Raw genomic sequence first — 13680 nt, 5'->3', positions numbered from 1 at the left:
TGTTTAAGTCTGCAAGGCCCTTCGTGTAGTCGTTGTAGAGGACAGGAGAGAGTGGAGACCCTTGTGGCAGTCCCATGGATAGTTTAGAAGGTGCAGACATCCAATCTCCGAGGCGTAGGACGACGGTTCTTTCCTGAAGTGCTGCTGCTATCCATCTTGTCAGTGTCAAACTCGATATAGACAGAGAAATATATTGGGGTATTTAGCCAAGGAAGATTTTCTTTCAGCTTCTTCCGGATCTATATGTCGACACTGACATAGTCATGTGTGGTCTGCTGGATCATAAACAACAATCAGGAATAATGAACTGATAAATGAATAAATAGATAAATCGGTTCAGCAGCACAGCTACAACCTACAACCTTGCATGACCAGTAGGGAGGGTGGTAGATGGGTTGGTATCTGTTAGATTCACACGTCTATTGTTCAGTAAAAATGTGTACAGGAGAGTGAGTATTATATGGGGAGAGTAAGTGACAGTCAGTGATAGAACTATCGCTTTTTTCTTCGTTCGCTAACCTTCCGAAAACTGACATTTAAAACAAATTAGAAACTAGTAGCAAAGGCATTATGTATGCGTGGATTTCTTTACTGGGTTGGATGGAAAAGGGTTGGAGGCGGGGTTGAGGGATGGTGCAGGTGACGATAACATCAATGTCGCAGACTTCTGACCTGAATGCCTGCAAGCTAAATGTGAATACAGTCTGACCTGGACCCTCCAGCTGACAGCTGTGTGTGGTGGGTGAGAGGCTTCAGGCTGTCCTACAGCTGTGTGTGGTGGGTGAGAGGCTTCAGGCTGTCCTACAGCTGTGTGCCATGGGTTGTCCGGGTGTCACGTGGAAATTAACCCCTCTGTGCCTGGCTCAGCCACTTGATACTGGCCCACGTCCGTTTTCAAGCGTTTCAAAGAGAGGGATAAACACATGCCAGATTACATCTATTGCAACATATATTATGTGATATATATATATATATATATATATATATATATATGTGTGTGTGTGTGTGTGTGTGTGTGTGTGCGTGCGCGCGTGTGTGTGTGATTCAAAGGCATTTCTTGAGAGAAAAAATGCGGGCACATCTGGATAGTAGTTGAGAAATGAAACTGAGCAAACTCATAACTTTTTCTTCAAGAATGAAATTGTGACATTATGGTATGACGTGCTTTGAGGGAATAAACAGTGAAGTTATTTTAACATTTAACAAAGAAATTTTGCCATTCTGATAATATTAGTTTGATAGATGAAACAACATACTAAAAAACACCTTGATGCCAATTGTCCTTTCATGGCATTTGTTTTCAGAACCACATGGCGATATTCTTATCACATTTGGATGAAGAACACATCGCTTCATTCTGATAACATTTGTTGTGATAAATTAACACATCCACACTCTAATAACCTTTGTTTTCACAATGTCACTTTGGCAATACGACATCCGATTCAGATATATCTGGCGGTACTCTGGTAATGCGCTATGGTATTTTGGTGGAATCTGTTGAAGAATAACCATTTCCAGAACCTTCTGTTTGAAGAAAGACAATAGTACCAGCAGTGTTCTCAGAACGTGCTCACAGTAAACCAGTGAAGTCATTTGGAGGAAGCCATCACATGTTTCAGTCATGCCTGATTTAAGAATGTCTTTACAGTCATCAAACATTTTACCTATATATTTCTGAAGAACAGCAGAACCGTATTATAGTTAAATCTGTGTGAAAAAAAGTTAGCATTTGGTGGGTTATGGAAACAATAAAACATGCAGCATACAAACCCAAAATGATAAAATAGATAAAAAAATAAATAAATAAACTGTATGCACTATACCCACATTTCTCCTTTATTCCCTCTCTGTTGATCATAATGACGACATTGTGTTCGGCTCAAACAACTTTATTTCAGGCATATATTTCAGACCCAGAACACATTTCCAAAGGAACATTCCAACATCTCTGTGTGATCACATGCAGGCTGACACGTGACTCACAGACTGACAGTACACAGAGCTACTTTGCTGGAGGCTTGTGTCTGTCTGATGATCTGCACCAGAGGAGAGTGTAGACATCAGAGACGATGAGTGTCGCATCCACACTGCCATCACCACACCTCCGCGGAGACACGACCGTTGATATGTACTCCGACATGGATGATATGAATCTCTCCACTGTCATCCCGCATCACGTGTTCTTACCTTGCGACAATCCCCGGAACGTTGTCAGTCCCTTTGTGGCAGAAATGGTGGACCTTGTGGTGTATGTCGGGATGTTTCCTGTCCTCGTGACCTTTGGCATCATCACCAACGTCATCAACATGGCTGTCTTTGCTCGCCAGGGACTGTCGGACAGAATTAACCTGTGTTTGTTTAGGTAAGGATGTTTCGATGGCTCTGCCAATGTCTCATCATGTACAGAATTAACCTGTGTTTGTTTAGGTGAGGATGTTTTGATGGCTCTGCCAATCTCTCATCATGTACAGAATTAACCTGTGTTTGTTTAGGTAAGGATGTTTCGATGGCTCTGCCAATGTCTCATCATGTACAGAATTAACCTGTGTTTGTTTAGGTAAGGATGTTTTGATGGCTCTGCCAATGTCTCATCATGTGTTACATATCGTGTATTATACAACACGACACATTTACTAGAACGGTTGTTCATCATGGCCATTCAGGTGGCTTTGTACACCAATAAGTATGCTCATCACACACACACACACACACACACACACACACACACACACACACATTAGAAGGCACACAAAGGAATACAAGTGGACAGAAGAAACCAAACCTCTTAACAGGCAAATCCATGGATACACATTAGAACATGACGCATATAACTACATCACACTGTACGATCATAACACGCCATTGTACGACACAGTGTGGTTCGTCCGTCGGGATCAACGAGGACCATCTAGTCATCCTAGGGGTGGGTGGGTTGGGCTCTGTGGGTGCGCAGATGACTTATCAGGCCAATCCGCGCACGGAAGGTTCTGACGCAGTGTGAAACAGGGGATAGTGGCGGCTGTCGGGGACTTGCTGGCACTACTTTTCCAGGCCTGTCAGGAAAGCAGGAAAAGCGACACAATACACACCAGTACCATATCAATACTCGTACAGATAGGAAATTATGCTATCCACCAGCTGCATCATGCAACAAAGACGCACCCACATTGCAACAAAGATACACCCTGCAATAAAGATACACCCACATTGCAACAACGATACACCCTGCAACAAAGATACACCCACATTGCAACAACGATACACCGTGCAACAAAGATACACCCTGCAACAAAGATACACCCACATTGCAACAAAGATACACCCTGCAACAAAGATACACCCTGCAACAAAGATACACCGTGCAACAACGATACACCGTGCAACAACGATACACCCTGCAACAACGATACACCCTGCAACAAAGATACACCCTGCAACAAAGATACACCCACATTGCAACAACGATACACCCTGCAACAACGATACACCCACATTGCAACAAAGATACACCCTGCAACAACGATACACCCTGCAACAAAGATACACCCTGCAACAAAGATACACCCGATGCACCCTGCAACAACGATACACCCACATTGTAACAACGATACACCTTGCAACAACGATACACCCACATTGTAACAACGATACACCAACATTGCAACAACGATACACCAACATTGTAACAACGATACACCCTGCAACAAAGATACACCCACATTGCAACAACGATACACCCTGCAACAAAGATACACGCACATTGCAACAACGATACATCCTGGAACAAAGATACACCTTGCAACAAAGATACACCTTGCAACAAAGATACACCCTGCAACAACGATACACCCTGCAACAACGATACAACCACATTGCAACAACGATACACCCTGCAACAACGATACAACCACATTGCAACAAAGATACACCCACATTGCAACAACGATACACCCTGCAACAACGATACACCCTGCAACAACGATACACCCACATTGCAACAAAGATACACCCTGCAACAAAGATACACCCTGCAACAACGATACACCCACATTGCAACAACGATACACCCTGCAACAACGATACACCCTGCAACAACGATACACCCACATTGCAACAAAGATACACCCTGCAACAACGATACACCCTGCAACAAAGATACACCCACATTGCAACAACGATACACCCTGCAACAAAGATACACCTTGCAACAAAGATACACCCTGCAACAAAGATACACCCTGCAACAAAGATACAGCCACATCGCAACAAAGATACACCCTGCAACAAAGATACACCCTGCAACAACGATACACCCTGCAACAAAGATACACCCTGCAACAAAGATACAGCCACATCGCAACAAAGATACACACCCTGCAACAAAGATACAGCCAAATCGCAACAAAGATACACCCTGCAACAAAGATACACCCTGCAACAACGATACACCCTGCAACAAAGATACACCCTGCAACAAAGATACAGCCACATCGCAACAAAGATACACCCTGCAACAAAAGATACACCCTGCAACAAAGATTCACCTGCAACAAAGATACAGCAACAAAGATACACCCAAGATACACCCTGCAACAAAGATACACCCTGCAACAAAGATACAACCACATTGTAACAACGATACACCCTGCAACAAAGATACACACTGCAACAACGATACACCCTGCAACAACGTTACACCCACATTTGCAACAACGATACACCCTGCAACAACGATACACCCTGCAACAAAGATACACCCACATTGCAACAAAGATACACCCTGCAACAAAGATACACCCTGCAACAAAGATACACCCTAGAACAAAGATACACTTTGCAACAAAGATACACCCTGCAACAATACACCTTGCAACAAAGATACACCCTGCAACAACGATACACCCACATTGCAACAACGATACACCCTGCAACAACGATACACCCTGCAACAAAGATACACCCACATTGCAACAAAGATACACCCTGCAACAAAGATACACCCACATTGCAACAACGATACACCCTGCAACAAAGATACACCCTAGAACAAAGATACACTTTGCAACAAAGATACACCCTGCAACAATACACCTTGCAACAAAGATACACCCTGCAACAACGATACACCCACATTGCAACAACGATACACCCTGCAACAAAGATACACCCTGCAACAAAGATACACCCACATTGCAACAAAGATACACCCTGCAACAAAGATACACCCACATTGCAACAACGATACACCCTGCAACAAAGATACACCCTAGAACAAAGATACACTTTGCAACAAAGATACACCCTGCAACAATACACCTTGCAACAAAGATACACCCTGCAACAACGATACACCCACATTGCAACAAAGATACACCCTGCAACAAAGATACACCCACATTGTAACAAAGATACACCCTGCAACAAAGATACACCCTGCAACAACGATACACCCACATTGCAACAAAGATACACCCTGCAACAAAGATACACCCTGCAACAACAATACACCCTGGAACAAAGATACACCTTGCAACAAAGATACACCCACATTGTAACAAAGATACACCCTGCAACAAAGATACACCCATGTAACAAAGATACACCCTGCAACAACGATACACCCATGCAACAAAGATACACCCACATTGCAACGATACACCCTGCAACAAAGATGATGGAGTCTCCCGTCGGACCGACGGATGAGTAGGCAGGCAGACTTATCTGTCGGTGTGTGTCCTCCTCTGGCGTTCTGTGAGCTAGCTGGTTGGTACATGGACCCAGTCTTGCTGAGGCTGATGGTGAGTCCAAAGCACCTGCAGGAGGTTGAGAACCTGTCCATAATGAACTGCATGTCCTCATGGGTGTGTGCAGCAATCACACAGTCATCAGAGAAGAGGAACTGTCACAACAGTGCCTCAAACACCCTGGACCTGGTGTGGAGTCGCTGCAAGTTGAAAAGTTAGCCGTCTGTGCGAAACTGAATGCTGATGCCCCGGTCAGTCTTGGAAGGCGTCGATCAGCATGGCAAAGAAGAGGATGAAGAACAGCCCTGCTTCACTCCATTTACCACAGGGAACGGATCCGACATATCAGTATTTTCGCCTGCATGCCATCGAGGAATGACGAAATCAGCTGGATTAGGCTCTCTGGACAGCCGAGCTTTAGGAGGATCTTCCACAGACCACGGCGGTTCACCGTGTCAAAGGCCTTAGTCAGGAGACATGGTCAACCAGTCTGTTCAGTATGATGCGGGCAAGATCTTGCTGGTGATGCAAAGGAGAGAGGTTGCACGGTGGTTATTGCAGGATGTTTTGTCTCCCTTCTGTTTGTAAATGTGGACAATTGAAGCATCCTTGAAATCCTGGGGGACCTCCCCTCTCTCCCAGATAGACTGGAACAGGGCGGTCAGCTTGTCTGTCAGCACCTCGCCTCCATACTTGTAGATGTCAGCCTGGATTCCACCCGCTCCTGGTGCTTTTCCTGACGTTGTCAGCTTCAGGGCCTTCTGTGTCTCGGCCTTGGTGGGAGGGGCAGCTAGCGAGGAATTGACTGGTAGTTGTGGGAGGGCTGCAATTACCTTGTCAGGTACGGACAAGTCCCTATTGAGGAGGGTATTGAAATGCTCTGCCCAGCGGGCAAGGATGTCTTTCTTGTCTGTCAGGAGGGTGGTCTGATCCAAGGCTCGGACAGGGGTTGATCCTGTGACTCTCAGCCCATACACAGCTCAGAGACCAACATGTCTTCATGTCGTGAGCATCAGCAGTGGACTGAAGCTCTTTGGACTTTCTCTCCCACCACGTGTTCTTCATCTCACGCAGCCTCTTCTGTACGAGTTGCTTGCTTTGCAAGAACTGGTTCTCCTTTCTCTGGCAGTCTTTATCGGAAATGTGATCCTGATGCCGTATATGCAGTTTGTTCAGAAGCTTGGAGATTTCAGAGTTGTTCTCGTCAAACCAGTCTTTGTGGCTCCTCTGTACAAAGCCAAGTGTGTCAGCTGCAGCATCTCTAAAAGTGCTCCATACATCAGTCGATGCAGGAATTTCTTGGAGAGCTGCTTGGATTTGCTGCTGCGGCACGTCCTTGGTGATAGGGAGGTGGTGGATGTTGAGCTTCCTAGGGGGTTTCTACCTGGCTGGTTGGAGCTTGCGTGCAAGTCTGATGTTAATCTTGCTGCGTACCAGGCAATGGTCCAATCAACAGACTGCTCCTCTCATGCAGTGTGTAATGGAAACATCACCTCTGTCCCTCTGCCGGACAATCACATAGTCCAGCATGTGCCATTGCTTGGAGCAGGGGTACACCCATGTATTCTTGTACTTTTCCGCTTGTTGGAAGAGGGTGTTGGTAATGATCAGTCCTTGCTGTGTGCAGAGTGAGAGCTAAAGCAGTCCATCGGAGTTGCAATTGCCAGTGCTGTGCTGTCCTAGGACTTTTGGCCACGTGGAGAAGTCCACGCCGATGCGGGCATTGAAATCCCCAAGGATGATCAGCTTGTCCTTTCTGTCTCCCACTGAAATGGTGCGGATGAGCTCCTCATAGAAAGCTTCGTTGGTCATCGTCAGGGGATGGCAGCTGATGACTGTGGAGAAGCGATCCTTGGACAGCTTCAGACGCAGGGTCATCAGCCTATCGTTTATCCCATGTGGAAGGCTCTCAAGCTGTCATGCAAGTTTGGTTTGTATGGAAAAACCCACGCCTGAGGTTCTTGGGGTGCCATCTGGCTTCCCAGTGCAGTAGAAGGTGTAGCCCCATCCAACTTCCTCCAACTGGGTTTCACTGGCAAACCTGGTTTTGCTCAGGGCTGCTATGTCCACCTGGTAGCGATCAAGCATTCTAGCAATGAGCGTTGTGTGCCTTTCTGGTCTGTCATCTCTGTCTAAAAAGGTGCCAACATTCTAGGTACCCAGAGTCAGGGCATGACTCCTGGTTCTTTTCTTCTGTTGTTTTCGACCGCTAGTGTTGGATGTCCAGGTAGGTGCGGTTTCCTACTAGGTACTAGGCGAGGCAGGCTTTGTTTAGGGATCCTTTTATCTCCACTTCCCCAGAGTCATGACTAGGAACTGCCAGCAGCATCCTATGTCTGTCCCCATTACCACTTCTCCATCGCCGCAGGGCTTTCTGGGTGTTGAAGGGCTAGCTCGTCGTTCCGACATTAGCCTGGTTGCCTGACCAGTACAGGTGACTTTTTTCTTGGTGAAGACGAGTTGTGCAGTCCCTATCCCACTCTCTCGCCTACCGACGCTCAGGTGCAGATACTGCCACGTGTAGGACGGTTTCGGCAGGTGCAGGTTTTTTCTTCGGAGTTCCGTCTCCTAGGAGGACTTCCAGCCAAGGATAAGAGCTCCCCCTGCCCTTTGGTCATCCTCTTCCGCCTTCACAGCTGTTGGGAAAGGTTTCATCCTCCACCTTGTCCGTTGTTGACGGCAGGTAGTACTGGGTTACATGGTACAAGTAGCAAGGGCTATGCCCCTGACCTGACACACTAGTGACGATGCCCCCTACTGACGACAATAACAGCTTCGTCGCGGAGCCAGACACAGTGAGCAGTCCCCCCAGTATGGAGACTGCCACCACGTCCCTCCAACAGCAGTTTCCCCCCATGACTATGCAGATACCGAAGACCCTGGCAGGGCCCCCATGACTCTGAGATACCGAAGACCCTGACAAGGCCCCCATGACTGCAGATACTGAAGACCCTGGCAGGGCCAGTCCCCACGACTCTGCAGATACTGAAGACCCTGGCAGGGCCCCCATGACTCTGCAGATACCGAAGACCCTGGCAGGGCCCCCATGACTATGTAGATACTGAAGACCCTGGCAGGGCCCCCATGACTGCAGATACCGAAGACCCTGGCAAGGCCCCCATGACTCTGCAGATACTGAAGACCCTGGCAGGGGCCCCATGACTCTGCAGATATCTAAGACCCTGGCAGGGCCCCCATGACTGCAGATACTGAAGACCCTGGCAGGGCCCCCTAGACTGCAGATACCGAAGACCCTGGCAGGGCCCCCATGACTGCAGATACCGAAGACCATGACAGGGCTCATCCCAAGCACAAGTCGATTGGGATCGAAACTGAGGTTAGCATGATAGCAGGCCATTAAAGGCCACATACTTTGGGATATTCATTTATTTTTTTATGATGAAGGAGGGGGGTGGTGATGAGGACGATATTGCTATGGAGGTCCATTCAAGTTAGGGATATCCCGGCGTCAACCAGGGCCGAGAGATACAGACATTTGCAGTGTTGGTCAGGAAATTTGAGCAACACACCCAAAGAGGCATCCGTGAAGTGGGTGATACTCAAATGCGTGGTCCCAGTCTTCCCATTTCAGACAACAGCACAGGAGCCCCCTGTGGGCCAATAAACACAGAATAAACAAATTAAAAAACAACAACAACAAAAAGCCCACCTTTGCTGGGAATCGAACCCACGTCCTCCCAGCCTCTTTCTGTCTCTGTCTCTCCCTCTCTTACCCTGCCAGCATGACCGTACTATTTCGCTGATGGTACCTGCGCTTCACTAGCTTCCGTAAGTGTTCTGTCAGTCTGGCAGTGTCAGACACAGGCTTCCTGCTGTTCCTCATGTGTGGCAAGTCCTACGCTCTCATCAGTCTGCTGGACCCTGTGGAAGGGAACTACTGGCAGAAACGTCACTACACTCTGGTGCTGGCCACCTCGCTGGGCTGTCTGGCCATATCCAACATCACCACGGCGCTGATCGCTGTGGAGAGATGTCTCTGCATCCTCTCTCCTCTCAAGGCCGCCAGCTTCTTCAAGACAAGGTCGGTGAATCTCTCTTTCTCTCTCTGTGCGTGTGTGCGTGCGTGCGTGTAACGCCCAGTGGTGTTTCTTCAACACAAGCTGGAAACTGACCACTAACAACTAGTTGTGGAGGCCCTACTGAGTGCCGCACCATCCCCCCTTTACAAACATACACACAGTGTGTGATTCTTTCCATGATGGCACAGTGTGTATGACGTGACGTTTCAGGACCATGGGGGTGGTGATTGTCGTGGTGGCTGTCTACATCCTGACCGTGCTCAACACTGCCCTGGGCATCAAGTACCAGACAGTGCGCGTCACCAACCCCCTCACCAACACCTCCACCTTCATCTCCCGCCTCTCCCCCACCTACCTCCGCTACAGAACCCTCATCGACATTGTGTACAGCCACGTTCTCCTCGTCACCCTCCCTTTCATTTCCCTCGTCGTCGTCATCGTCTCCACCACCGCCATCATCGTCAGACTGCAAGTGACCTCCGCATGGCGTCGTCAGTCCGTGTCCAACGTGACGTCACTGGAGAAGCAGGAATTGACGGTGACGAGGATGTTGATGACGGTGTGTTGTGTGTACGTGACGTGTACCACGCCCACCGTCACTCGGGCTTTGGTGGTGTTCAGTCGTGTGCCGGGCTTTCTGATCACGGGCCATCTGTGTAACATCTTCAAGATCTCCATCGCCCTCAGTCACCTGCTGGAGGTGATCAACACGTCCACTAACTTCCTCATCTACGTCAAGCAGAGCTCTCGGTACCGCTGCACTCTGAGACACATGTGTCGCTGTGTGTCCGGGCGGTGGGGGGAGAAAGGGAAAAGGGCACCGGGTTCTGCAGCGCCCTCTAGCTGAATGACGTCTGGTGGGATGGAGGAGGCTGATAACATACATAGCAATAGTGCAGTATGAATATAGAACAGCATACATAAAGTGTGTGTGTGTGTTTGTGTGTGTGTGTGTGTGTGTGTGTGTGTGTGTGTGTGTGTGTGTGTGTGTGCAGTATCTTGCCTTCTGGCTGACGTCTGGTGCGATGGATTAGGCTCATAACATCAAAATCAACATAAATACAGAACAGCATCCGTAAAGAGAGAGAGAGAGAGAGAGAGAGAGAGAGAGAGAGAGAGAGAGAGAGAGAGAGTGCCCTGTACAATACCTCCCTCTCCCCCTCCTTCCTCCGCCCAGTTTCCTGCCCTCTGTTTACCTGGAATCCTGTTTTGTCTTTGATCCTGTAGAATGAGAATATGGATGGGTGTGAATCTGTACTGTGACAGTGTGACAGTGCTTTGATTTATCTCTGCACAAGACTCAGTGCTTTAGTATTAACGACAATGATGATAATAATGATATTGTTATTATTATCGTTATTATCACCAATCATCAAAACAATCATCATCATCACCATCATCAACATAGTAATATCGTTGCCATTGTCATTGTTATCATATTCAACACCCGTGCCCCCATCCACCCCCATCTCCCTCCAGTCAGATATACCTGGCTGCACGTCCCCCCCTCCCCCTCCAGTCAGACATACCTGGCTGCACGTCCCCCCATCCACCCTCTCTCCCTCCAGTCAGACATACCTGGCTGCACGTCCCCCCATCCCCCTCCAGTCAGACATACCTGGCTGCACATCCCCCCATCCAACCTCTCTCCCTCCAGTCAGACATACCTGGCTGCACGTCCCCGATCCCCCTCCAGTCAGACATACCTGGCTGCACGTCCCCCCATCCCCTCCAGTCAGACATACCTGGCTGCACGTCCCCGATCCCCCTCCAGTCAGACATACCTGGCTGCACGTCCCCCCATCCCCTTCCAGTCAGACATACCTGGCTGCACGTCCCCCCCCCCTACACCTCCAGTCAGACATACCTGGCTGCACATCCCCCCATCCCCTCCAGTCAGACATACCTGGCTGCACATCCCCCATCCCCTTCCAGTCAGACATACCTGGCTGCACATCCCCCATCCCCCTCCAGTCAGACATACCTGGCTGCACATCCCCCATCCCCCTCCAGTCAGACATACCTGGCTGCACGTCCCCCCATCCCACTCCAGTCAGACATACCTGGCTGCACGTCCCCCCATCCCCCTCCAGTCAGACATACCTGGCTGCACGTCCCCCCCCCGATCCCCCTCCAGTCAGACATACCTGGCTGCACGCCACCCCCCATCCCCCTCCAGTCAGACATACCTGGCTGCACGTCCCCCCCCTCATCCTCCTCCAGTCAGACATACCTGGCTGCACGTCCCCCCATCCCCCTCCAGTCAGACATACCTGGCTGCACGCGTCCCCCCCATCCCCTCCCAGTCAGACATACCTGGCTGCACATTCCCCCATCCACCCTCTCTCCCTCCAGTCAGACATACCTAGCTGCACGTCCCCCCCTCCCCTCCAGTCAGATATACCTGGCTGCACGTCCCCCTATCACCACCCATCCCCCTCCAGTCAGCACAGTACTGCTGGAGTGCAACACGTCCCCCATACACTTCCATCAACATCACCTGGCTAGCACCGGTACCCCACTCAGCCTTCGCTTTGCCAGAACAGAGATACTAGGGCACGTTCCGCCCCCCCTCCAGTCTGAATACGTGGGGGATGAGGAGTGCCCCCATCAACCTAATAGCATACCTGGTGCACGTTCCAACCTAAACCTCCAGTCATACATAGTCTGGTGTGCATGCGTGTTCGCTTCCTCGTGCCCCAGCCCCATCGACATTCCTGGCTGCACGTCCCCCCATCTCCCGGCCAGTCAGACATACCTGGCTGCACGTCCCCCCCACATACACCTCCAGTCAGACATACCTGGCTGCACGTCCCCCCATCCCCTCAGTCAGACAGTACCTGGCTGCACGTCCCCCCATCCCCCTCCAATCAGACATACCTGGCTGCACGTCCCCCCATCCTCTTCCAGTCAGACATACCTGGCTGCACGTCCCCCCCCCCCCATACACCTCCAGTCAGACATACCTGGCTGCACGTCCCCCCACCCCCTCCAGTCAGACATACCTGGCTGCACGTCCCCCCCTCCATACACCTCCAGTCAGACATACCTGGCTGCACGTCCCCGATCCCCCTCCAGTTAGACATACCTGGCTGCACGTCCCCCCATTCCCTTCCAGTCAGACATACCTGGCTGCACGTCCCCCCATCCCCCTCCAATCAGACATACCTGGCTGCACGTCCCCCCATCTCCCTCCAGTCAGACATACCTGGCTGCACGTCCCCCCATCCCCTCCAGTCAGACATACCTGGCTGCACGTCCCCCCATCCCCTTCCAGTCAGACATACCTGGCTGCACGTCCCCCCATCCCCCTCCAGTCAGACATACCTGGCTGCACGTCCCCCCCCCATCCCCCTCCAGTCAGACATACCTGGCTGCACGTCCCCCCCCCATCCTCCTCCAGTCAGACATACCTGGCTGCATGTCCCCCCATCCCCCTCCAGTCAGACATACCTGGTTGCATGTCCCCCCATCCCCCTCCAGTCAGACATACCTGGCTGCATGTCCCCCCATCCCCCTCCAGTCAGACATACCTGGCTGCACATCCCCCCATCCCCCTCCAGTCAGACATACCTGGCTGCACATCCCCCCATCCCCCTCCAGTTAGACATACCTGGCTGCATGTCCCCCCATCCCCCTCCAGTCAGACATACCTGGCTGCACATCCCCCCATCCCCCTCCAGTCAGACATACCTGGCTGCACATCCCCCCATCCCCCTCCAGTTAGACATACCTGGCTGCACGTCCCCCCATCCCATTCCAGTCAGACATACCTGGCTGCACGTCCCCCCATCCCCCTCCAATCAGACATACCTGGCTGCACGTCCCCCCATCCTCTTCCAGTCAGGCATACCTGGCTGCACGTCCCCCCTCATACACCTCCAGTTAGACAT

The 13680-nt window shown here is 50.3% G+C and overlaps 1 protein-coding gene across 1 annotated transcript; it reads left to right on the top strand.

The window, feature by feature from the left end:
- The first annotated feature begins 2072 nt into the window (after positions 1-2072).
- Positions 2073-10634, top strand: LOC143290998 (uncharacterized). The gene is made up of 3 exons (XM_076600585.1): positions 2073-2365; positions 9553-9789; positions 9998-10634. Exons 1-3 carry the CDS (start codon positions 2073-2075, stop codon positions 10632-10634), a joined length of 1167 nt encoding a protein of 388 aa, XP_076456700.1.
- The last annotated feature ends 3046 nt before the right edge of the window (positions 10635-13680 follow it).

The sequence above is a fragment of the Babylonia areolata genome, chromosome 16 (genome assembly GCF_041734735.1).
Source record: "Babylonia areolata isolate BAREFJ2019XMU chromosome 16, ASM4173473v1, whole genome shotgun sequence".
Lineage (NCBI taxonomy): Eukaryota > Metazoa > Mollusca > Gastropoda > Neogastropoda > Buccinidae > Babylonia > Babylonia areolata.
Note: the sequence above shows the minus strand (reverse complement) of the source record. Positions and strands in the feature narration are given on the sequence as shown.